Source organism: Ischnura elegans, chromosome 6 (genome assembly GCF_921293095.1).
Source record: "Ischnura elegans chromosome 6, ioIscEleg1.1, whole genome shotgun sequence".
Taxonomy (NCBI): domain Eukaryota; kingdom Metazoa; phylum Arthropoda; class Insecta; order Odonata; family Coenagrionidae; genus Ischnura; species Ischnura elegans.
In genome coordinates this window covers 25,579,572-25,607,109 of record NC_060251.1, presented here as the reverse complement: position 1 = coordinate 25,607,109, position 27,538 = coordinate 25,579,572, and the positions used below count along the sequence as shown (strand labels likewise).

The 27,538-nt window shown below is 37.9% G+C and overlaps 1 protein-coding gene across 2 annotated transcripts in view; it reads right to left on the bottom strand.

The window, feature by feature from the left end:
• LOC124160207 (mitogen-activated protein kinase kinase kinase 4) overlaps nt 1–27,538 on the bottom strand; it is a 70,906-nt gene that overhangs the window by 37,239 nt on the left and 6,129 nt on the right. For both annotated transcript variants that reach the window (XM_046535998.1, XM_046535999.1), the window contains exons 3-14: nt 23,451–23,575; nt 22,914–23,071; nt 21,942–22,172; nt 18,476–19,120; nt 16,232–16,626; nt 14,680–15,121; nt 12,342–12,584; nt 11,199–11,360; nt 3,995–4,155; nt 2,757–2,864; nt 2,429–2,655; nt 978–1,291 (exon numbers count right to left, since the gene is read on the bottom strand). In XM_046535998.1, coding sequence (XP_046391954.1) covers nt 978–1,291; nt 2,429–2,655; nt 2,757–2,864; nt 3,995–4,155; nt 11,199–11,360; nt 12,342–12,584; nt 14,680–15,121; nt 16,232–16,626; nt 18,476–19,120; nt 21,942–22,172; nt 22,914–23,071; nt 23,451–23,575 — 3,211 coding nt within the window. The remainder of the gene's footprint in view (nt 1–977; nt 1,292–2,428; nt 2,656–2,756; nt 2,865–3,994; nt 4,156–11,198; nt 11,361–12,341; nt 12,585–14,679; nt 15,122–16,231; nt 16,627–18,475; nt 19,121–21,941; nt 22,173–22,913; nt 23,072–23,450; nt 23,576–27,538) is intronic.

Genomic DNA, 27,538 nt, shown 5'->3' with positions numbered 1-27,538 from the left:
ATTTTCATGTTTCCGAGGCCGCTTAGGTATGTTGCAGCACCTGCGTGCCCGGCGCATTCTCCGTGCGGGCAAGGCTGACACCGTGGCCGCTTAGGCGTGTGGCTGCCTTTATGCCCCAAGCTTATAGTCTATGCTCAATACATTTATCTTCCTGAAATCGATGGAATCGGAATCAACTTTAGGCGATCGATTCTCGATTCCAATTCCTTGCCCGAGAATCGGTGGAATCGAGAATCGACGTTTGGAATCGACTCATCCCTAAAAAATATGCACAAAGGTCATCCAGCAATAAGTTTCATTTTTATCTATAGGCTGATAAGAGAAATCTTTTTGCAAAATATGGTTAGATTTTACAAAGGAGAGGAGGGAGGGGAGGGGGCTGAGGGGAAGTCTGTAGTAAGTGGTGCGGGCCGTACCTCAGCGGTGCCGCAGTGCGGGGTGGCGCCCTGGGGGGGATTGCATTACGACGGACGATATCTCCTAAACGCTTAGAGATAGGTTAAAACGAACAGAAAATAGGCCCTAAAGGCCTTTACTTTTACGTTTTACATAGGAATAGCACTTTTACGACCCCAAAAGTCTCAATTGAGGGTCCTTAGTACTTAGGGCCCTTGGGGCACGGGTTGCCGTTATTTTAAAGTAACCAAATTTTAACACGTGAATATAGACCTCATTTGGATCATTTTGAGACCAGGAAAACATAACTTTTCGCAATTCTGAAAAATAAGGGCCGGCCTAATGACTGTACATCTTCAGTAATCAACTCAATAAATTCACTCAAATGGGGTTTTTCTTGGGGTCAGGTAAATATTTAACGTGAGCACCCAGACACGAATTTTTGCAAAACCAATTAAATCTCAGTTCATCATTGTATTCTTCTGGTATGCAAAATTTTGGTGCAGATTGCATTTTCTACGGGAATTTCAAGATTTAAAAACCATTATGACAGACAATCATTCCTATACTGCATAACCAACCTCTACATGGGAGAGCGTGACTATTATCTCCGCAGTTGGCTGGAGGCTGACACACTCTCCTTCCCAATTCCAGTCATTGGAAGAATCGTTGCTGGAATCAACTCGAACAAGCAGCAGATACACTCCACACTGAGGCCCTGGAGCACAGAGAGAGACTGGAGCTGTGGGGTTGCTGGGCGACGACATTTCTTGGCCGAATGCAGCTAAGCCAACTGTTCCACTCGATTTCTCAGACCCCACACCCATGTAGTCACCGACAGAGCAGTTCATGTTCACCAACTTTCGTATCTGCTCAGGACAGTGACGAATGAATCCTGAAGAGAGGAAAATACTAACATTACTGATACAAACAAATGCACCAATTCAATCTGTTTTTACAGAGAGAAATTGATGAGTCCTAAACAATGAAAATTAACGCGTTTCTATATTTTTGTGAGTTTTTACTTCTGCAGTACTTTCGTGCATTTCTACGATAAGGTTCTTGTATACAGAATTTGTAGAGCATGAGGCTGCTAAAACTAGGACAACAACTATTTATGAAAACCTTATTGAAGTGAGACAGGTAATTATTTTGGCTTAGAGATCAGTTTGAGAAGCATTTCCTTAAATCATTATGCTCGCCAACATTTTAAACTTTCTTTGCAGCCAAATTCTCTACATTTTGTTAAGTGGTCTAATATCAGACTGTACTTCTTGCATATGGTTACAATTTATTGACAACTGGAACACAACTTTACAGAGGATCGCATATGGTCCAAAGGATGCTATCCACCTATTCCTGCCTTGAACCAAAAACATTAAAGGTAACAAAATTCCATAGATAGTACAAAACTGAAAGTTGATTCACTACTTGTCCTGCTGACACTTTTTCATTTACTGCTTCCACACTTAGCTAATCTATCTACTTTCAGAGATTTTCTAAGATCATTCTAACCTTTCACAAATGACTCATACCTACACCAAAAGAGCAAAATTATAAAATTCTGAAATAAAAAATGACAGAAAAGTTGTGCTGAAAGTGATATTGGCTTCAGAAACGCACACGAAAAGTCTCACTATCAGCCCCAGAAAATCTAAAATGATAATTATATGGTGCCAAGCAAAAGAATTACAGTAGATCCAAAGCATACTAATAATTAAAACTTGAGCACTTAAAGGTGCAACAGAAGAGAGTTTCAATGAAATGTAAACAATTTCAAACTACACCACTATGCATATAACTACAGCCTCTATTCTGTTCTACTCTTCTGAAAATAGATTTATAACTTATTTTACACATTCAATTTTTCTGAGCACCTTCTCATTTATAAGGTAACACAGCTTTGTTAATTTCAGATTTGAAATAATTTCTATATTTAACATTGTGCTAATTGTGAACGCAAGAGAAGAGATTTTTTACTTCAATTCTACAAAGGAAAACACTTCATTCTGTCCCACTATGTCAAACTCACCTGGTATAAAAATTAAATGTTTGCATGCATTTGGTGCAATCACCCGTACATGATCTGTTTGCTGTAGCCTCTTAAGCAAGTTTTGAGGACTGCTGCTCAAAGAAAATGATGCAGCAATCTCCAAATCTTTCCTCAAGGTTTTGGCAAATGAAATGCCCTTTAGAGCCCTTTCTCGGGCCTCTGTGAATATACTGTGGAGGGATCTGCAAGCAGCCAGCATCACATGCCTAAAAAACAAAGTGCAAGTTGAGTACGTGGCCCATAAATCACTAATTAGAAGAATTAAATTATCTGGAATGATATTGAAGAATTAAATTCATTTACATACTTTGTACAGTCTTCTCCTGACCAGTTTTCATCCATGTCAGTGATAAGATCATCAATTTCAGAGTTTAGGTATTCCCCAATGGTTCTCAGCATGCCTTTTGCCATCTGACTGTATAGAAGAATCATAAAAATTAAAAAAAAAATATCCAGCAAAAAATCATGAAATATCTATTGTTATGACGACCAGATCGTGCATCAAATAATGTATATGAACAAAAATGTTATTATAATATTTAAGAAAGACCAGATGTTTATGGGTCGGGAGGCATAGAAGCAGATGCACACATACAAATGGACATACAACTCAAACTACTTAAAAAGTACAAGGGCCATGTCACATACATGTAGATTACATACATGTGACTCTTACATAAAGGGAAGTTTCAATGAATAACCTCAAATATCAATCAATTTTTCAAATAATAATGATGCATTAAAATTCAAGACAAAAAAATGTTAGACTGAACACACATTAAACGCACTGGAATACCATGCTTCAATCAATAATGTTTTTACACTGATTAGAAAAGCAGTTTTTCATTGTGTAAAAACAACTAAAGCCACAGGGTAACATTACAGGGCTATGTAAAGAGGCATCATTCATACTAAGAAGGAACGTTTTTAGATGTTAAGGCTACAAAGTCTTCCATGGTGCATAGTTAGGTTTTCATCACTGAATAAATAGCTTGGCTGCTATGCTACTTTTACCAAGACATCAATTTAGCAATGAAGTGCATCAAATGAAATTATCTAATCAATTTATGGTGATGATTATTAATTTAATTAGGGGCACTCAATCAAGGTAGTTAAAATATATTAGTGGAGTAAAAACATGACTTCAACTCAAATGAACAGCCATCACTGCATTAAAATTATTACATCATGCAATTCCATACTGCATCACACCTTGCACAGCATTTCAGCAAGTAATAGAAGCAAACCATGCAGTAAATTGCGGAGTAGTAACAAAGACCTAAAAAAATCAATGTTATCAACATCAGTTTTTCTACATTTAAAGATGACTAGAAAGCTCCTTCTTTTCAAGTCTCACATTACTTATGATGGGAAATATGGCCGAAGACTTCTGTTTCTCCACCCGCAGTTGCACCGTGCAATATCTGAATGAGGGCTGAAAGATTCAAAAAACTCTTAGCATTCACAATTAGTAACTAGCAGTGAAAGAGTCCATATCATTCTTCCTGCCATACATGGGTGCAAATAGGAAATGTCTTTTCGTACCAAAAGCTATTCCCAGCTAGTGCTTCCCCTCCAGGTATGTGAGGGCAAGTAGATTTCACAAACAGCCACTCTTCTTCCAACAAATTCTTTTGGTAAGTGGAGATGAGAAGACTTTCCTGCTGAACCATCAATACCCACTGTTGCAGATACTCCAAATATGCCTGCAAAACATTCACATGAATATCAAATATATAACAGTTTCGTTAGGTTTGTGTAATCTTTCTTATCCAGCATACCCTTATGCTAAACCAGAAAGCTTAAAAAACAGTGTTTTCGAAAATAGAATTAGAACTTTCCCTTATAAAGGTAAAAAAATCAAATGACTTATACTGGCAGAGAGTTCAATGTTAAATATTAAACTGCTATGATTTGTTACTTGAAAAAAAGAGTGTTCAGAAAAATTGGTTTGGTTTTTAGAATGTGGAAAATAGCTTATAAATCCATTCACAACAGATTTGTCACCACACACTTAATTTTGTCCCCATAGAGATAATATTAAATGTCTACACTGCATTATATCACGATTAGATCAGATCTTGTGGGAATATGGAATGAATTTTCAGTGTAGTACCACATTGTAAATTGGTAAGTATGTACCACAGTCTGAGGAAGGAATGGCAACAGTAGTTTTAGATCAAGGAGCTCAAGGTAAGCCACAGCCGATCAAATGCATAGTAGAACCTCCAATTTACAAAGTTGAAGGGACCCATATATCTTTAGCCTGTGAATTAGAGAGTTGGTATAAGGGAGTTCACCTTGCAGTCGCATTTGTCACCAGGCAGGGTGTGATTACGGTCAAAGAAGTCACCTTACCCACTTTCTAGAGCCAGAGTTTCAGTAATATGGGAAAAAAATTCGTAATTACAAAGTGATAATGTTCTTAAATGCACATAGATGGCAATAATGTGAACAACTATGGTTGAATTTAAACTCAATCATTGACCAAGCCATAGGGGATGAAAATTTATACATACACTTCCTCACAATGCTGTACTAAGCGATTTGTTTTGGTTAATTGTCTGTAGACAGCCACACTGGTGTAATGGTTTTCCAGATGTAACCGATCCGGGGACACATGTAGGGAGGCGTGTCTTTTGGTGTGCAGGAGCATTGAGGGTTAGAACCCAACTTACCGTATTTGCACGAATCTAAGACGAACACGATTCTAAGACGACCCCCCCTTTTTTGGAACTCCACTATGGGAAAAAATTTTTCTAGGGGTAAACAATCAATGCGCGAATGTTTGGCTATGTTGCCTATGTCCCAGGAAACGCAGAATTTTTGGTGCGTAATGACAGGAATAGTGGTACTTAATCGAGACACTTAGGTCTTATTGTTGATTCGACTAATAGTTTCTTCGGAGGGGCCATGGTCCGAAGACGAATAAAATTAAACTAGTGAAAATGAAACCTGAATTTATTAAACCCACACGGAAAACACTCCGTGGTATGAAGGCAAGCCACCCTGGAAAGTATATAACCACTCGTACGAGCTATGCTATCGGGTTCGGCGTACACAGAGCATACTGCAGGGGGTGAAGCATGACCATATGACTGCGCCATGAAATTTTTGTCCCAAAGATAGGGCAACTTACCCATTCTTCTCTAATTAGCGTAGCGTCAGATGGGCAGATGAATTCGGATTGTTAGTAGGGAGGAACAAAATATCCTGAGAAGATATCCCTTCCTCAGTAACTCTGACAAGTGAGACTTATGGTATAACTCGTAAATTGATAACTGATAATAACCTGATATCCTGTTTTCGGACAAAATGCTGCATTAACTGCCGAGAAGCTCAGCAACGAGGATATCGAGTTTCGCCCAAAATCACCATCGTATTTTTCCAACTAGTTCCTTGCTTAAAAATGCTTAAATAACGTTAGAAATACGTCGTGTTTGGTCTCGTTCTTTTTTGAATTACGAGCACATTGCAAATATTCCAGCCTAATAAAAGTATAATACCAATTGCCGAAATTCATTGTTAGACACCTTTTGAGCTCTTAGGTGATTGGATGCAGCGGTTGACCTCCAGAAACCGGGAACTTTAAGCAAGTAGGCTGAAAAAGGTCAGTGGGTGAGAAAATGGGGGCGTGAAACGCGTTTCTATTGTTCTCGTGTAACTTGATATTTTTTTCGAAGCTAAGGTCTTCGTAATACGATCCCTACGCTAGCTGGGACCTTTTGTTTGATTTTGGAGAAGAGGAAAGCGTCAGAGGGGGGAGGCGAGAGATGTATGGAGGTGGATAGCGGATCTTGGGAAATGTGCTTATGCTACTACCCCAAGGCTTTTAGCTTCTCCCAATGGTAATTTCATTTCGTGGGGAATATTTAATCTATGTGCCTGTAGTTATTAGCCATAAATGACACATTGTATTTATTTCGTCTCATTTTCGTCAAAAGATTGATGTGGGAAAATTATACATCGGGACCACGATCTTTAAACAATCAATGCGGAAAAACGATACTTTTGAGATGCGGGAAAAAATTACATTGTCTATATGGAACCTTATTTGTGACCAGAAACAGGGAACGATGAATGCGGGAAAATGATCAATACGGGTACGATAGATCGGAGTTCCACTGAATAACTTTTCTTTTGAAAGCGGCAGTGTAATAATTTCTTTTCTCTGCCATCGTAATACTCTGAAAGGCACGGAATCACAACTAAATCGATTTCTCTAATCAGAGGCAAAGCATGTTGCCATCTTACCGTTGCTCTGAGAAAAATGCGACGACTTTGTAGCAGTTTATCCCACTACGGCATTGAGGCTTTAACGTTACAATTTAGGTAAATTGTAACCAATCACACGAACATTTTGTGAGTTGATCTAGTTTTAACTTGAATGGAGCCGAACCCAGGGTAAAGCAGGCAATCTTGCGGACTCGGCAGAAATGCACCCGGCGACTGATCGGCACGCGCCGAATCTTTGCCTGCTGCCCAAAAATGGAATTTTTTTACTTGAACGCAAAATTAAATATGCTAAATTACTGTTAAGCTATTTTTGACGTTGATTTTTCATTGTATTGCTATCAGGTGGCAACCTCAGGTGTTCATAATTTTTCCGATGTAAATTATGCAACCCGCTTGACGTCAAAAATTTTGCGTCCGATTCTAAGACGAACCCTCTTTTCCGCAGGAGTTGCGAGGGAAAAAAACCTCGTCTTAGATTCGTGCAATTACGGTATATTCTATTATGTTTAATGTAGGGATGGAAGAAAATTGACAGCTATTTTCTTTGATCTGGTTCAAAATTTTGCTGTACACTTCACTGTTGTCAGGGCATCCTCCTCCACTGTCGTGGTCAATTTATAAACCACTAGACTTTGTAAAACGGAGGTGACATGGGGGTCACATGGGAGCTATATAAAAAAATGGAAGTTTTGCAAATCAGAGGTTCTTTCACACCACTATACCAATGTGAACGATCGAGACCACGCAAGTATTCAAAACACAAAATAGTATCATTTCATAAATTAGGGGTTTATAAATGACATGATCCACTGCAGCTAAAATAAAGCATTTCGTAGAGTAGCACTAGACCAAATACTTTTCATTTCACAGGGTCAAAGACATGATTGATTGAATATGTAATATTCAATTGCAGCCATAGTGCAGCAGACTACCATTTATCTGGCTGCGGTTTATCCATGTTGGTTATTATCCGTGCATGACTTCACACTCCTTCGATGTTTTCTGTGGTATTTACAGAAAAAATGAAATTGGACGCAAAAGCCGAGGTGTCATGGTGTACGGAGTAATATTTCACTTCTCAAGAAAGTTAAGGAAAGTGCATTCTGGCACTGCTAATTTTGCCATGACGTCACTGCAATAAAGTACCAGGATATTTGCATTTTAATGCAAGGCTACAACTGACTTATCATTTCCATTGGAATTCCCTTCGTAAAATGGAATTATTTTATTTACATGCTGAAAAGGAATGTTTCCAGGTTGATTTTACGTCTGCTCTAGCATTACAGACGACGGTCAGCGTTAGGAAAAAAATCTTGATTACCTAATTTTATAAAATTCTTCAATGGTAAACCAATTGTCACTTAAGAAAAATGTTATCCACAATCTTCTAATGTATATTTAATATTGTAAATGTGCAATTATAGCCATGGCCTCACATGCAGTTGAGTATGAACCAAGGGAACCGGAGATTTCACCGCACTTGGGCATTTTTATGCCGTAACTAATCAAGGGCAAACTGGCGAGGAAGGGAATAGTAGAAGTGAAGGCAGCAGGGGAAGTGGAAGTATAGACAGCATGAGTCATAGCGTGTTTAGACAGTTTGCCGTAAGCCCTCGGTTCCTATAACCACTGCTGTGCGATGGCGTGATCGCACGACAGTTGCCTACATGGGAGTTACGTGTTCCAGTTTTACAAGCATCGCAGTGAGCGATTGCCCTCACGGATCTGCATCCTGCAGTAGTTGCATCATCCCAGGTTGGTTGCATCCCGGGCAACTTGTGCAACTACGCAACATGGTGCCCGACAGTGTATTTTCCGACATTGCACAGTCGCATGGTTTTCAAGCAGTAGTGCAAACCACTTTTCTGAATCCGTGATCTCGCAGCCACAGATGCCTGGTTTTCGGAAACCATTGCATGTAGAAGTAGGAATATGAGTATAATTGCATTATCGCCACTTAAAAAAATTGCGGTTGAGAAAAGAAAGCTCTTAATGATTCCCGAAAGCAATCTAACATAACAGACAATATGCGTAAATAATAATAATAATAATAGATTGTTTGATTTACTTAAACTATGAAATATATAAGAAATTAAAGTGAAACTTTGGATTATTCATGTTTTCCGATTATACAGACTGTCCCAAGTGTCGTATGTCATTTTTGACCTGTAATTTTAGTAACTTTCCGTAGAGCTATGTTCATGAAAATTGGCATACTTATGGGGAAAGGTCCTAAGTTTTGTTGAGTGCAAGCAAAATTTTACAATTTTGACCTTTTGACCTCACAATGTGGGCCCAAACCAAAATTTTGAATTAGCCTTATGGGGTTTCAATGTTAAAAAAATCGAGATAGAAAAAAGTCTGAATTTCATTGACCAATATGTCAATTCTTAGGTTTTCAGACACGAGGAAACCGAAAATAACACTTTTGTTCACGAAAATTCAACCGTTGACCCAGTAAGGTCACATTCAAGGTCATAAGGGTGGCAAAAATAATAGCATACCATCAAAGGTGTCGGTCCATGGGTTTTAAAGGGTGCCCAAGTCACTGGTATTGTCCAAATACTCGTCTTATCCACTATTTGACCTCCAAGGGTAATACTGAGGTCAAAGGTCATAGGGGTAAGCGTTGGGCCATCGTGACAACCAACGTGTCGAACCATAGGTTTTAAAGGGTGCTTAAGTCAGTTTTGCAGTTCATTTATCAGTGTTGTTGATTTGTTGACCTTTGGAGGTCACAATGGGGGTCAAGGGTCATAGCTGTAAACGTAGGGCCATCGTGATAACCAACGTGTCGAACCATAGGTTTTAAAGGGTGATTGCGTCATTTTTGCAGTTCATTTATCAGTATTGTTGATTTTTATGTGTAAGTTTAATTTTAAATTTAATTTGTAAGTTTCGATTATATCCGCCCTGATTGTGGGAGTAAGGCTCTCCATGGTGGTTCTTTCCACTAAGACTAACAACGAACTAATGCCAAAGAGAAATGCAGCTGAAAGGTTTCCCAAATGTGTAACATTGTTGCTGAGGTAAGGTGGCTTGCATGAAAATGCTTGAAAGTAAGTCAAACAGTTTTTGAGACACACAATAGGTCAATGTGTTACTTTGTAAATTATGTAGGGTAACCTCTTGATATGTGGACACCACCATACCTTAGAACAACATTTAAAACCTTTTGTCTGTCACGGTAGTTGTCCTGATATTCCCGCGCAAGATTCTGTGACATTTAACCCATATGTATTCATCGGAGGTCAAAAACTAACTAGGGGGATATGTTTATCGCTCCATTGATTTGCGCATCCTTAAAAACGTTCCGGTTAGCGGGTTGATTTCCTGGATATTTTTGCGCACACCTCCGTGAATTTTGACCACCTTATGACCTCAGGAGGTTAACGACTAAACAAAATGGATAATATGTGCACTACACACCTCACTTGGCAACCCTTTGGTTGGAGACATTAGTTTCCTTGATATATCAAATCATGCCTTTATGACCCTTGACCCCCATTGTGACCTTCGGAGGTCAAAAAATCAACAATACTGATAAATGAACTGCAAAAATGACGTAATCACCCTTTAAAACCTATGGTTCGACACGTTGGTTGTCACGATGGCACTACGTTTACATCTATGACCCTTGACCCCCATTGTGACCTTCGGAGGTCAAAAAATCAACAATACTGATAAATGAACTGCAAAAATGACGCAATCACCCTTTAAAACCTATGGTTCGACACGTTGGTTATAACGATGGCCCTACGTTTACAGCTATGACCCTTGACCCCCATTGTGACCTCCAAAGGTCAACAAATCAACAACACTGATAAATGAACTGCAAAACTGCCTTAAGCACCCTTTAAAACCTATGGTTCGACACGTTGGTTGTCACGATGGCCCAACGCTTACCCCTATGACCTTTGACCTCAGTATTACCCTTGGAGGTCAAATAGTGGATAAGACGAGTATTTGGACAATACCAGTGACTTGGGCACCCTTTAAAACCCATGGACCGACACCTTTGATGGTATGCTATTATTTTTGCCACCCTTATGACCTTGAATGTGACCTTACTGGGTCAACGGTTGAATTTTCGTGAACAAAAGTGTTATTTTCGGTTTCCTCGTGTCTGAAAACCTAAGAATTGACATATTGGTCAATGAAATTCAGACTTTTTTCTATCTCGATTTTTTTAACATTGAAACCCCATAAGGCTAATTCAAAATTTTGGTTTGGGCCCACATTGTGAGGTCAAAAGGTCAAAATTGTAAAATTTTGCTTGCACTCAACAAAACTTAGGACCTTTCCCCATAAGTATGCCAATTTTCATGAACATAGCTCTACGGAAAGTTACTAAAATTACAGGTCAAAAATGACACACGACATTTGGGACAGTCTGTATGTGCTGCCTCTCCCCACCATTAGCCTGGATAACCGGGAATTCGCTGTAATTGAATGATACTGCAGGAAAAAATATTTTTCAACCAAATTAATTAGCCTAGATTGCTAAGCCTACCTCAAGAACATTCTTCATGCTGATATCAAAGCCATTGACACCGTCTTCAAATGACCTTAAAATCTCTGGCTCAGCATTCCAAAGGGCTGTGCGGATGAGGTGCAAATAACGCTGCCTTTGAAGAACTGCAATCTGCAACCCTTCCCTGAATTCCCTCATAAGCTGAAAAAGCAAAGGCACATTAATATAGAAAATAAAGAAATATTCATCCAAAAATTAAAATAGTAAATTTCATAGGTGTCATATAATAATGCCATGGATACACACAAACTTGACTGCATCTCAAAACTAAAAATTTCACAATTACTTTTATCAAATTATTGAAAAGAGGTGGACTCTTTATCTTAAAAATACATGTGGATGTTTGCATGAACTATGCTCCATAAAAAATTACTATATAATAAAAACGTTTTGAAATAATTTTTTTAATAAAAGAGTCTCAAGCATTTAATGATTCATCAGTAAGGTTAAACATGAAAGCAGATGAAGGCCATAATTTAACCATTAAAAATTACTGAATCCTTAATCTCTGAATGGAAAGCCAGATGAATATACAGGGTGGAACAAGCCTGACAAATACAGAGCTAAACATAATGATAGAGACAGGATTTGATACCTGCCAATACCTTGATACCACTTGATGCAAGGAGGTATGGAAAGCATTGAGTATTGGATTAATTCCACCATACTGGTAATTTGATATCAACTAGCACAGTTATTGAAAAAAAGAAATGAAAGTCTCCAAAAAGCAAGGAATACTATGATTTTCCCCTCTTAGTCTTAATTTTGCCATTATTTAACAAATACATAGTAAGTAATAGGTTGACAAGAAAGTGGAGATATAGTATGAAATTTCCACCTTAATACGATCATTATCACTATTAATTACAATTTTTGGAATGAATGGTGTAATCATAAATACTGATGTACTCATCTGCATGAGTAGATAAAAATGTTCATGGTGTCAAAAATATTGAGTAAAGACAAATAGGAGTAGTACATATTGTGAAAATATTGGTATTGTGAATTGAGTGTAGGAGCTATGGAATAAGCCCATTCATACTTAATGCATGACAGAATCTCACACACGTGCAAAATTCACTTGGTCAGAAGATGAACCTTAATTCCATTTCTATAACTTGCCTGCCTTATGCTTAGCACAGATGGATCCTTAGGCTTCTGCTGGCAACGGATTTGCATGTAGGCATGAATGACATCCAAGGGAATGCGACAAATAAAGAGAAATGCAGCTATGTACGAGGGGAGCCCAGTGTCTTGAGCTTCTGGGCACCAGTATCCATGGCGCAGCAGCTCTTTTTCTTCTTGCTCCGACATTGATGGAGTTCCTTCCACCACAGCAGGTACACGAGATTCCAAGAGAGGGCACTGGAATACATTTAAGTCCACTCATACAATGAACAACGGTCACAATTATCTATTTTATACTTTCAAGCCTTCTTCACTCAGCGATAAAATCCAAAGGTTGGTTTGGATAGGTAAGAGTAGAGCTCATCCCAGACTGAGTTGCTGGCAAGTGTTTACAAACATTCAGGGTAAGAAGCCCGATTCCTTTCCTAGGGCCAGCTCACACAACCAGGATTTTGGTTGGGGGGTGTCAAAAAGCAACACCCACGATTTGAGCTTCAAACTATAAGGCGGGAACATATACATATAAGAAATATTTGCGGCAGAGCCCAAAAGAAGCTAGGATTTGTCAAGCATGTTGAGGGAAGGTTTCCAGATGAAAGAGTGAAAGAGAGGAGCTATTTCACACACGTCACCCCACACCTTGAATGCGCACTGAGCATATGTGATCTGGTGCAGAGACCCAAAGTAAGTGAGTTTCAAATAATGCAGAAGTTGATAACATATTAAAAAGACCAATTTTAGCCCAAAGTTAGCCCATTATTATTGGCCCTATAACAGGTGATGGCCTGAGTTTTGAATGATCGACCACCCAGTCTAGCAAGGCACTGACCCACTGTCGGCGTCAAAATGATGAGCCGCTGTATTTTGCAAATTTATATCTGGGCTTCAGTGCACGCCATTATAATGAATAATCTGTCATTTTGAAGACAATTTTATTCTCAATTCTGATTTATTTTTTGTTTTATGAAAAATTCAAAAATGTAGACACGCCAGTGCAATAAATGACTCCGTGCACCATAAAATTAGCCGTTTTGTCAACTTCGTGAACTTTGTAACTCAACCTAGGGAAAACTACTACGTCTACAAATGTCTACAAAATTCATCTTCCACAATAAGTTGCAAGCATTAATTTAGATTAATAAAATGGCTTTTGTGTACATATTTTTAGAACGTATATTTTGTTGTAAAATAACAAAAATGTTTAATTAAACATTATCTAGTCCTACTGTTTACCACGAAAGAAAAAATAAAATTGATAGAAACACTTCTCAATTTGTTTACTAGCTCACTAATTACAAGATCTTAATGTGTAACACCAAGTATGCCAAGCAGGAAGGAAGGAGGGCAGTTCCAAAAGATGCATCAAGGGGTAGCGAGATGGCATGGCTTAAGTGAGGGATAAGAAAAAACGTGTAGGCACTGGAAAAAAGAATTTCCATCGAGTGCCTTTTTTGCTCCCTTGTCCATTTCTGACAACCAATGAATTTGAATGGCCACTATCAGGGTATGAATCTTCATTGTTCATACCACCTCAGGAACAACTCGCCAACGTTCATTAATTACACAGGGGTGAGCCTTCACAATAGCCAAAAAGAGATCTCTTACTTACAAAGCACTTACAAAAGCTAACAGGATTTGTCTTTAGATTTGAGGCTCACAAAACTCTTAACTTTTTAGAACAATAACACCTCTAATAATAGTTAAAAAGTCATCTTCTAAATTGTTATACTAAGAAAATTATTGCACCTCTTGTAATATTTAGTTCAATATTTAGAATAAACATCAGATGAAAATGGGCACTGCAATGACAAGAATATCAAATTGAGGACTGTGTTACCAAGGAAAGCATTAATAATAGGATAGACCTCATGAAAAGGTGTCTTCTGTTTAAGTGTTGAGTAAATATTAGCAATAGACCTTATCTAATGCAGAGTGCTTCACGGAGTGGAAACATTGACACTGTCAAAAGAAGACAAGAATGGACTTTCTTTTATTCAAACTATAAACCCTATTCTTTTCCTCCCCCTGCCTTAATTTAAAGTTATTTTCAACTGTTATTCACTTTTTTTTATTTCCTAGCCACAGTTATCAAAGAATATTTTGCGTGGGATTCAGCCACTTCCATTGCTTTCAATTCATCATCTTTTAATGTTTTAATTTTTATAAATAAAAGGTTAGTGAAAAAAACGAACATATGCATGCAAGAAAATTAAATAATAACAGAGGTCAATTTGACTCTCTATTTTCCTTAAGGATATAAAATTACCTCAGTCCTAGGGGTTAGATTGCACATCTTTCATTAAAAAAATAGTGTATGTAGAATAACACTCACCTTTAAGGCTGATGTTTCAGTCTTGGGCTTCTGCAAACTGATCCTTGATTTGCTCAATAGGAAACGGTGCAGCCTTTCAATAAAATGCAGTGCTTTGCGCAGTCCTTTAGTCTTCAGCATCCTCTCAATGTACACCTGATAAGGTGACAATTCTGCTCCATTCTCACTTTTGCACTTCAACGACATTGTCTCCTCACCCAACATGCTCATAGAAGCACCAAAAATGGCGTGACTACTGATCTCTTCCCCAGACACAGAATGAACCCGATTGCTACCATCATTGTCCTTCCCATAAGACATTTTGACTCCTCTGCCTTCCGAAGGTTCAAAACAGTCCAAGGCAAATGTCACTCTGCTCACTTTCCTCGTGCAAGATGATGTATCTTCTCTCTCGGAACCCATTTCAGATCTATAAACAGCCTGGATTATTTCTCTGCGTTGTCTGCCAAAGGAAATCACAGTGAATAATGAATACCAAACAAAACTCTTAAACGTACTAACATATACGATTTTAAATTGTTTAGGTTGACGCGCCTAAATGACGAGAATTCTCGCCATCCACACGCAACGTGTTAAGGTGTTTAAACTTTCGAATTCATAAGTTATTTTATTATTATCAGCCTATTTATATACTTTCTTACTTTCACCCCACACTTCTCTTTCTACAACCATGATGCATTTCTCAATGCGAGGGATACGTGTGTCATTGCTTGACAAGTGTTGCACGAGCTGATGATGCTTTGGATCTCTACGCGAAGATAAACTCAAAAATCCTTGATCTCGGCACAAGAAATAGAAAGTAGACTGCATTGGACAAATTTTTTTAATTGAATTTAAACTGTAAAATATGAAAATGTGCTTGGAATAAACTTTAAGTGTGCTAATAATCATCATAACAATATCGATACATCAATCGATATAGTAACAATTGATAGGGTTTCGTTCCAAGAACCACTGCATAAGGCGGTTGCTGTGATAAATGGTAGTTATAGTTTTGCCAATATTTATGATGTTAAAAAGCAACCAATAGATATACTCAGAGTTATTGTCATATTCTCTGAGAATGACGGCATTTTTATGTAATTGTCTCAGGGAAATCTATGAAACATTGATTTTCATTCACATGGTACTTACTGTTTAGCCATACGGTCCACACTTTCTTGATTTTCAATATGGAAAGAGTACAGGAAGACGATCCAATGAGAACTTTCGAAAGTAATTGTAATTATGACGACTTTTCCCCAGAGTGCAATTACCCCAATTGCTATTACATACCTACTTGCCTGGTTAGCACGTTTTCCTGGATAATAACGTTCATTTTTTGCGGTCCTTTCAGAAACGTACAAAACAAGTTCTACTGTATTTTAACAAATAGCCCTCTCTTTCCCCTCTAATAGCTTGTCATTGCCCATGATAACACAAATGAACTGAAAAGCTCCCATTTTCTGGTCTCATTAAAGTAACAATTTCAGCAATGCTCACATTGTGAAGCAGAGGCAACTCTTTTTCCTCTGAGAGACATTATGAAAAAAAAAGGCTAAAAAATAATCACCTGTCAAATTCATCATCCAGTTCCTCAGGTGAGTGTGGTGCATTAAGGGCAGAATTAGAAGATTCGATGCCAGACGAAATGGACGACACTGAGATTCTCCCGGAAGATTCACTTGGGGTCATGGCTGACGACTGAGAGGATGAAGTCGACGTCCATGGCGATGAGTCTGCATCGATTGGAGTCCCACTGCCATCTCTGTAGTCCAGGGGCCAGTTCTGTTTCTTTGCTTTAAACTGTAGCAGCAACTTCCCCAAAATGATGATCTTCAACAGATGGTGACGGGTCATGTTGTACCACAGACACATGGCTTTGATACGCATTATGAACTCTTGGCTCCGAAAAAGAGGATAGTCCATAGCCAATGCTTTACTGGATGGATACAGGGACTCTGCATACTTAAAGAAAAGATTAGAAAAAAAAAGATTTTTTATAGAAAAATCATATTTAAAAGCAACATAAACCATCATCAAGTCAGGATTACAATTGCAAGAGAAAGTAAGTCAACTTTAATTTAAGTGGATTAATTAAATGTTTTTAAATGGCTACTATTGAAGTAAAAGTGCCCAGTACATTAGTGACACTGGAGTAGTGATGGATGTTTACATCACAACTCCAGTGCTCATATGTTTTTTTGCGTGCTTGGTTTTGTCTTGTGTGTTCTTTTCTGTCTACCTGGCTTTTATATGCCATAATGTTTTGGTCATATGAGTGCAGCCCCCACCTTATGTCTGAGTTTTTATCAAGTGCTTTTTTCTATAGAATGTATTCAGAATATCAATAAAAACTCTTATTGTTTTTAGTTTAAGGCCGAGGCTGCACTGCAAGTTTGTAGCCACAGGGATGGTGCGTACGAGGCATTTTTCCATCTAACAACAGCTACTTACGGGGGTGGCTGCAGTGAACCTCCCCACCTACCTATTCCACCTAGCGACTTACTTGACAGGTAGCAATAGCCTCCCTGACATGGAAGAGCAGGAAATGGCAGCAATTTTCAAGCGCAATTCTGAATGAATGCTCAAATACAAGCTGAGAAAATGATCTTTAATTGCAAATATGTATTAAAGTTAGATGAGATTGCAAATTAATGCTTCAGCTGTTTCCAAAAATAACATGTTAATTGTTGTTGCTATTGTTATTTACCTTCTGGCTTACTTGACTGAATAAAACGGAAAGCTCAATACCTGAATCGCAGTGGAAGTTTTCTTTGATCCTGAAATCCATAAATTCTATAAAGTTTAAGTGAATTCACTATAAATTATGGATATATATTATGCATACTTTTTTATGAATATGTTGATTACATATAATTTTACTTATAAACTTACACACTTGAATATTTAAAAACATGTAATATTGTATGGATATCACATTTACTCAAAAAATAAAGCTTTTTGGCTAGTAAAGACGGTAAATACTGCTGTTTTAATTTTTTTCTGTCCTATAAATAAAGAAATGGGGTTTCCAGTTTTATTAATAATCTTTCAAGTCCCTCAAAGACACAAGGAAAGATTTTCTCAATATATCCGGTTAAAGTTTCCGAATCAGTAAATGCATTTGTTCATGATTTTTAATCAACAATCAGCCCTCTACCCCCCAACCTAAGAGGCCATGACCCTTTCCCTGCAAGCTACCCAAGGGTACTGGCATAGTGTAAAGTTTTACACAACGCATAACTATTTACTACATTAAAATTAACGAATTCTAAGAATAATGCATAAATCAGTACATAAGAAGCTACCCACATAGCAGAAATACGTCTCGGATACGTCTCGAATATCACATGTTACATCTCAGAGACATTCTGAGAGCTTCAGAGGCATCTCTGAGACTTCTTCGAGGTGTCACTATGTCCAAAAAAAATGGTCTCTGAGATGTCTCATGAGACTTTGTACTATGGTATGCTTTAAATTTATGCAAAAAATAATTAAATGCAAATTATACAGTTATGGCCTACTTTTCTCGATCATTTTTAGCGACAAATTTTGTGATGGATGACCTTTTGAAAATAAGAAACCCATATTAAATGTCCTGATTTTAATAATCAAAACTGCAGAATTGCTCCGAAAAATATATATGGAAGGCATTAATGACGTTTAAATAAGTTTTTTTTAAATTCCTGAACGTCTCACGATTACATCTCTGTGACATATGCAATATTCGAGACATTCGAGACCATAGTGAGACGTCTCTGAGAGGTTCATTGCTATGCGGGTAATGATTAATAAGCACAGAGAAAATAATTACCCCAAGTCGATGAAGAATACTTTCCACTTCTCCTAGGGCACAGTTTTGATTGGCCATGCACACTTTGCAATACATGGAGTAGCAACCTGGGCAATCATCAGCAAATTCATCGGAATGGCTCTCAATACCATTTGTCTCAGGATCACTACCATTCATAACTGGAGCCTTGCTCGCAGCACTATCAGTCGTACTAGACACCTCACAGATACCCTCATCGTCCCCATTAATACCCTGCCCTCCCTTGACAGCGAGGCCAATTTTCAGTTTGAGGCAACTACTCACAGAATCTCCACTTTGAGTCTGGGGCTTCGCAACACTTATTTCATACTTCCTCAGTTCTTCAGATGTCAAAGTATTCTCTGTGCTATTATCATCAAACACTGAATCATGGGCCATTCCCTTTTTTGGGACCAACTCGTTCAATTTTGACGAATAGCTTGTGCTCTTTTTGATTTTTAATTCCTTTGCACTTTTCCGCACAAAATGATAGTTCATGATTTCATCCAGAAGACCAGCTATCTTTGTCCGTTCTTGACAGACAAACTGGTCCTGTTCAGTAGGAGTGCGATCTGCATGCCAGGCCTGCAACTCCAGCCATATGAGATCCTTTAGTTCACTCTGCCAAAGGTGTTCTTCTCTGCTCAGCTTCCAGATGAAATATGAAGAAAAAAATTAGATTCACAGCATATGAACAGTGCAAATTAGAATTATTTCCGATCATAAGTTACTTTTAACCCACTATAACCAAACGTTGCTTCTAAGGAACATCAAAAACATATATATTATCAGCTTTATTTAGGAAAGATTCTAAGTATGTGTTCTTCTGTGCTGTAAAGTTTAATGGTGAATTATGTAGCAGCCATAAAAATTCTCATTGAGTAGAAAATCATCACTTTTTTAAATGAGAAGTCTCGAAATTTAATTTCTTCCAGCAGCAGCTCTGGGTCAGTAAGGGTTAAGAAAACTAATTGATTAGATTTTGACTCCTTCGTAAATTTGCTTAGGAGTTCAGATTTACTAATACATTTTTTACTTGAACGAAAACTTTAATTTTTTCCTTCCCTCAGCACTCAAAGCCAAAGCAAGGTAGAGAGGTCAAGGGATTCAACCCAGCAATTGCTTGGGAGACACCATCCACATAAAATCCCCCAAATTGTACCCCTACTTCAAATGAACCTCCAGCCCCAACATAATTTTTTCTGGCTATAGCCTTGAAAGATATGACCTTGAATATTAAGATCGGTTCAACTATCATTAGTAAGTTTTCCCCCTTGTATGGGAGTGACTTCATCAGTTTTCAGAAAGATTAAGATAATTTTGTAATAAATAGGCACTAGCGTACTGCGCCCACTCCCAGCGGGCTTCCCCCGCTCTTTTCATTGCAGGTCCACAGAGGGATAGGCGCGTTTCTAATTTTAAAATGTAGAAAAAAAAGGCAGGGTCTTAATTACAAATTTAATAGGAAAGTTCATGTACAAATTGAGGTCTGAGGACCTCTTTAAACACAACATTGGAAGTAATTACACTATCCTCTGTTTAAACGCACATGATGACTCATACTTACGTATCAACAGGAGACATGAATGTGGAATCAGCCGCATTTTGATAAAAGTTATTTAAAGAATGCGAGATATTGTTGCAAACGAACAAATGTATCAGTTTGCGCACCGTTAATGGCTGGAATATTTACCGGCTTTGGTTTTTTTTTGTTTTTTTTTTAATTATTTAAAAACCAATTTTAGGAAACAATAGCAATATTTAGGAAGTAAGATATGCCGTCGCATGTTCTCTGATAAATTCTGTGCATTTTGGTACCTCATTTGTAGAGTTTGGTTGCGTATAAGTTGAGAAAAAGGTATCTATACAGTAGAAATAATATAGAAGATACTTATTGTGATCTTACATGCATGAACACTTAATCAACGAAATTTTTGAAGTGCCATGATGGATTGAAATGGTCACCATGTAGACCACGGTGGCTGTATCATTAAAATAAATTGATCATATTTCATTGAAAAATTAATCCCCGACATTAAAAATCAGTTCATAATAAGTACAATCCTTCAGAGGCTTTAAGTTTACACCGAGAACATTGACTCTAGTCTGGAAGGGAGAGAAAGGTTGTAACAGTGGAAATGAGTGCTGTTCAAGGCGACTGAAAAGCGATTGGCGTAGGATACAGGCTGGATCGGATTGTGGGGAACAACATCTCATGGGTCAACAGAAACTATCGCCTGAGGTCTTAACCTTCATGTTTTTCTATTGCAATAGTGATTTTTCAGTCCAAATAAAATTCACATTTTGGATCCGTGACATTTAGGAAAGTAAAATATTCCATAGATATACTACAGTGCAACCTCGATATAACGACACCCCACGGTGCACTAATAAACACTCGCTATAGCGAATTGTTGCTTTACCGGAGGTGGAGCAAATAATAGCCAATATACCTGTTGCGAACAGATATACAGGAACAGGAGTGGTGCGGCGACAGATAAACATCTATCCGATAAACGTAAGCATAAATCCAGACGAAAGGCGATGTTTTTTTGCATCACTAAATTTCCTTACTCAAATAACAACTAACTATTCAAACAATTTATAAGCACCTCACTGAATAAAAATCATGCAAAGCATTGTTTCGTCAATCATTATATTTATCGAACGACAGTTTACCACGTACATTTGAGACTGAGCACTCCATTAACTTCATTTCTAACAGATCGCTAGCAATTACAGAGGTTATGGAGTCTTGATGAAAGTCTTCCGGCGGTGAAACCCTCGCTATGGCGAGAGCCAACACCGAAAGGGTCTCGTAAAAACGAATTTTTTAACACGCTTATTATAGGGTCAATTGACGGTGCATCGGCTATCTCTCGTAATAGCGGGGGTGTCGCTATAGCCCGTACTCGCTTTAACGAGGTTCCACTGTATTTCTCTATTAGAATCTCCAGGTGGGGACTACATGAGAAGATACATTGGTCAAATATGATACGATTAGGAGGATAGCAATGTGGAACATCAGGATATCACAAAAGTAACCAAACAAGTAATAGGGAAAGAGAATCTTATTACTATTTTACTGTTTAAGGACAGGTGGAAGAGAAGATTGGCAGCGGTAGGCCACAGATGTGATACATAGAGAAAAAGAAGAAGGATGAAAAGTAAAAGAATTATGAAGTTGTTAAAATATTAGCTACTAGGAGAATTGAGCAGAGGCCTACACCAAACCAATATTAGAATTGATGAGTGTTGATGGTGCACACTTTGGACCCCTGAGGCATTGGTTCCTGTTATTTTAGAGTAACCAAATTTTAGAACAGAGAATATTAAATTCACTTGAATTATGCATTTTGAGACAAAGAAATCATGATCTTTTACCCATTCTAAAAAAAAAGGTTGGGAAAGATATTTGGAGGAAGACGCTGATACATTAAAAGAGAATTAAGTGGTGTATCATGCTAACCTGCCGTCTTGAAGTTTTATCCATCTTGTCAGCATTCCCGTAGCGAATTAGGTGGGAAAAAGCACGATGGTAAGATATCCTGTCACTTTGAGGAGAACTTTTCAATGCTGAAACACTTTCTCCTTCAGGGGGAGAACAACAAATAGTTTCATTGGTGGTGACTCCCCTATCACTTTGATTTGTAGGAACTAGTTTAGAGCTCAGACTCATAAATCTGTTACTGGTTTCAACCTACAAGTCCAAAAAGAAGAGTTGATCAATACTGACCAGATATCTACTCATGCAATGATCATACATTTTAGTTCACTATAAAAAAATCATATAAATGCATCACAATAAAATTAAGGACTAGGCATTAAAATAACATAATGAGGTAGAAAGGTAAAAATTGGTAAATGCATGTAATTCATTGTTGGTGAGAGCTTCAACAACACATGCAGCGTTTCAACACAAAGGTTAATTTGGGTAGGAGAGGATAGAGCTCAAACAAAAACTAGGCCAAAGGCAAGTGAGTTCCTTTCCCAGGGCCATCTCACAGTCCAATTTCTTTGGGTCCCAAGGCTACACCCAGAATTAGAAGCCAATGCAGTCATGTCAGAAGGTTAGTGGCTAGAGCTCTTAGCTTTTGATCATGAGGCCTTCTGTTCAAACACTGGGTGACATTTTTGGACACACCAAACAAAATTCCTCAAAGTTCATGGTGTCACAGGGAAAGGATGTGTGACATCTTACTCTGAATAAGTGAATTCATATGCCTGTGGCTTCGTCTGAGGTGAGCTCTACATTCACCTATCCAAACCAACCAATGGGAAGAAGCACTGAATAAGAGATGTAATGAAAATTTCTACTTCCACACAGCATCTACAAGGCACTCATAGGAAAAATAACTTTACAGGAAGACTGCAAAAAGGAGACATCAAAACAATTTATCCACAAAATGACTCTATGCATTATGCTATACCACTCTGTTACCTTGATGACTGGTAGACTTTCTGACCTATCATCCACTGGTTCTGCAAAACTAACATTACTTGTGGGTAAATTTACACGGTCCAACTTGAAGTCACGCTGAGATTCTCTGAGCAACTTCAAACATCGTTTCCGCTTGTCTTGCTCCATTTTTTGGTGATCTGTTCAAATTAGAAGAACAAATGAAACAGTCTCCCACTTTTCTTCCATGGAGAGCCATTACCATGAATCTATCATAAGGCCCAACACATGAGCAGAAACAAAAAAAAACCAGTATCAGTCCTGTGGTAAATCAACCACATTGGTTATCTACCACATTGGTTATTGGTTAAAAAATACCAAGAGACTGAATAGAAAAAAAGGTGGTTTAAGTTTTCTCACAGCTAAAATTAACAAATATTTGTATTCAAGCAAAATGAAAATAATCAATAAAGCATTAAAAAAATATAGACTTAATATTTTTCAGAATTTTAAAAAATTATAACATTAGATAATAGCGAAAATACGATGTGTGTCTTAGAGTAGAACAAAAAACATTACCATTTTCGGCACGATTAATACTGGCACTGGAGTTATCTGCATTTATGTAAGGTTTAAAAGCACATAACTGCTTGCTCTGGCTAACCTTCCTGGCATGCACAACTTTTGGAGTACTTCTGGAATCACTGGAACACACAGGTAAAAAGCAATGTGAATTAGTAAGAACATAACCACAGTTAAAGTTGTATTCATCAAGGGAAAGATAGCCAAAAGCTTTGCTTGTCACACTTATCACAAAAAATAGCGCTATTTATGCATACAAACAGAATAATTAGACATGGCAACTCCACACGTAAAATAATTGATCAGTTATGAAAGCAACTTTTAAAAAATTACAAACACTTCAAACATTTGAGTAAAAACAAAAATGAATGATTAGCATAATACATATACCTGATTGTAAATAAACAAAATGCAGGTCAGCTAAGGAAGTTCATGAAACTAAAAGCAGCAGCATACTAGGGGGATATGGTCGAGTGGCTGCCATGGAGGTCATAAAGGGAAGGTGGCAAAATTGAATCTTGAACCCTTGAGTGCTAAGTTGAGTTCATCATTTAGCAAGCATGGCCCCAAGAGAGCCACACCAACTGAGAATCAATATTCTTTTTGTTCATTTCTTACTACATAAAGATTATCAACAGCCATTGGACGTCCTTTTCTAGGTGAAGGAAGACAGAATATTTCCAAGACAGAAAAATGAATAGGATATTTATCAAATAATATGATTAAGCAATTCTTGTGAGAGGCTAACAGAGAAGCAGATTATTCTTTTCCAGGAACATTGGATATTGTGCGTGTATTCACTTATTAGGCTTATGAATTTTGATTTCTTGCAGTACAAAAATGAAAAGAATACTACAAAAGCAATGATCTAAAAAATAAATTTCCACGCAGTCACCAACACAAAGGAAAAGATATGTACATCAAATTTCACAAGAAAAATTCAAAGAAGATAATCTTCGACACTGATAGCCTACAAGTATGTTTTCTCGAGGATGATTTTCAGCGATTTTTATCTTTTAGTATGCTAGTGAAATAGATATTTTCTCAGCTAAATCTCTCACGCTAAGATATCAAAATAATTATCCCACATTAATACTCAAGATTGCAGTTACATATTTTCCAAATCTATCGCTTAAGAAGAAACAATATACAACCAGGGGCACAATGGTCACCCAAGGACTCCAACAGCAACATGGTCAAAAGAGCCTTAGGGGAAAATCTCCCCCAATAAATAATTGAGAGGATACATTTAGGTGAGCATAAATATGCCTAGCTCACAACAATTTTCAAAGGGGGAAGCATGGTGGTTGACATCACAGTTTTTTTTCTCATCCAAAGTTGCTCAAACCATAAGAGTTAAAATGTGAAAAGCAAAAAAAAAAACTACGTAGGATGGGACCCCCATTCCTGATGTATCTTAAAATATACAATGTTCGACCACTGACAAAAGTGAGCAGAAAGATAGACCACCAATCCAAATGCAAACATACCATATATGTCTGAATATAGTCCCCCCTTTTTTCCAAAAATGCCTGGGGTAAAAGTAAAGGTGGGTACTATATTCAAGCACATTTTTTTAAACTTTTCCTGAAACTGAAGCCTCAAAATCAGGGGGGGGGGGACTATATTCAGAGGGGGACTACATTCGGAGAAATACGGTAGATGTAGCCACAGCAGGGGTCTCCCTTGTACTTTCATTTTGCAGTACTTGCATGGTCTGCGGAAAATGGAATGAGATGAAAGAGCTCAGGGCTCTCTGAGGGCATCACCCTTGATGAGGATGCTTGCCCTGGCTAGTCAACCCCTGATTAAAACTAGCCGTCTAATCTCAGATTAAGAATATATTAAGGCTGTGTGAACAAAATATTTTCAGTGGAAACATGAAAATACCAAGCTAAATAACAGATGATCTGCATTCCAAGATTAAACACATTCATTGAAACCACTATCATTTGAAGTTAACCACTCATTACAAGAAGATCAAATGAAAGCAAGAACACTCATTTCATAGCTATTCCGCCTTCCCGCCCTGTCTACCTATCATGTTGAAAACCTCCGGACAAGTACTAATACACATACACCTCACTGACTCCACCCTCTCTACCAAGATGTTAAGCATTTGCCGAATTTTCTGAAACACCTTCCTTGCAGTCCATTTTTTGCCACACACAAGATAGTTGATAACATTTGTATACTAAAATAGGATACAAGGTTTCAATCACAAACTTCTTCCAATAGTTCCACACAAAATAAACCTCTTTTCTATTCAGTAATGACTGCAGATAATTGCCAAGAAATGATTAACGTAAACATTTTCCACACCAACGACCTCTACTTTTTGGCCTATAAATTCCATTTCCCTGATGAATGGTTTTTAAAGCAGCCTTGCTGCCAAACTGAAGAAGGTAATGAAAATTCAAATTGAAGACAGACAGCAAGTAAAATTGATGAGCCTTCTTTCATGTACATTACCAGTCAGGTAATACATACTTAAAATAGAATGCATTGATCAACTCCACCTCACTAGCTTTCTTCAGCACTTCATTAACCACATTCACAATTCAACCGTATCTTTCGCTAAACTGCTTTATGCCCAAGCAGTATAGAATTCCCATCCCATTTAAAAATTAGAGCTAGACTGGTAAGAGTTAAGACAGATTAAGTACATCAAAATACACAACATATTGTGAAATAGAGAAGTCTTATCCATCTTATCACTAAAGTATTGACTCTAGGGATTATCTCCATCTGTTTCTCTCAACGTCTTTTCCATCAGGCTTCCATCTCACCAAGATCTCTCACACATTCAATGAATAGAGACAAGCTCAACTTTATGGAGGAAAAAATCAGAATTTTCTCTCAAGAGCTTACAATATCACATGTTGCCTTGTAGAACAATGTTAATGAACACAGTAAATTTATAATATTATAAAAAACTGGTTTCACTAATCATGATGTCATTAGATATAAAAGAAATGGGGTGAAACCTACTTAAATTCAAAGAAGACTAAACGATGCGTGCACTAAAAGCATACAGACGAGGGGGGAGACGCATAAAATTGGCAGCAGGGGCAGAATTTTATTGTAAGAGGGTGCAGGAGTGCTACTTCTCAGGATGGGAGGATCCTCCTGCCATGTCCACTTTCTACCATCATAGGGCCTTCATTTCCAACTGAGACTCTCTTCATTGATCATAAATACCCGTGATATTTTTCTCAAGCTTACAGCTTAGCAAGGTTTGTGGATGATCAGGCGCTCATCAGCAAGCCAGCGAGGGGACTTCAGGCTCTAGTGGATACGTTAGACGAGCGATGTGAAGAGTATGGGACTAAGATTAACCACAAGAAGACCAAGGTATGTAATACGGTTTTGTAAAGAATTGCGAGTGAGGAATGTGAGACTCATGATAAAAGTAGATGGGGAGAAGCTTGAGCAGGTAGAGCAATTCAACTATTTAGGCAGCACATTAGAGGAAAACTGATACAGTAGTAAGAACATCAGGAAGCGAATTGTATAAGCAAAGGAGGTATTTATGAACAGGAAGGAGCTTCTGAGAGGATTGTTCTGTAAGCATTAAAAGAAAAGGTTAGTTAAAAGTTTGATCTGGAGTGTAGCTCTCTATGGTGCAGAAACGTGAACACTAAGGAAGGAGGATTAGAGAAGATTGGAGGCATTCGAGATGTGGGTATGGAGAAGAATGGAGAAGGTGAAATGGACAGAGAGGAGGAGAAACGACAAAGTGCGGGACACGTTGGGTGAGGAGAAGCACCTTTTAGATGAGATACGGAAGAGACAGAAGGTTTGGAAGGAGCAGATTATTAATTAACATTAGGGGTAGAGGGTAGAATGTTAGGTAAACGAGGGAGGGGAATGAAGAGAATAGAATTTTTAGATAAATTGAAAGGGAGTAGGCCTTACAGTGAATTGAAGAAGGCAGAGCTGGAAGGAAAAGGAGGCTTCCAGAATACTTCTTTAGTACTCCATGGAAACCTACCTTAATCAGTAGAATACTATAATAATAACACCTTAGCACCATCATCAGCTTTACCGGCAAGCTAAGAGTATAAGGCAAGATGAAGTGTCAA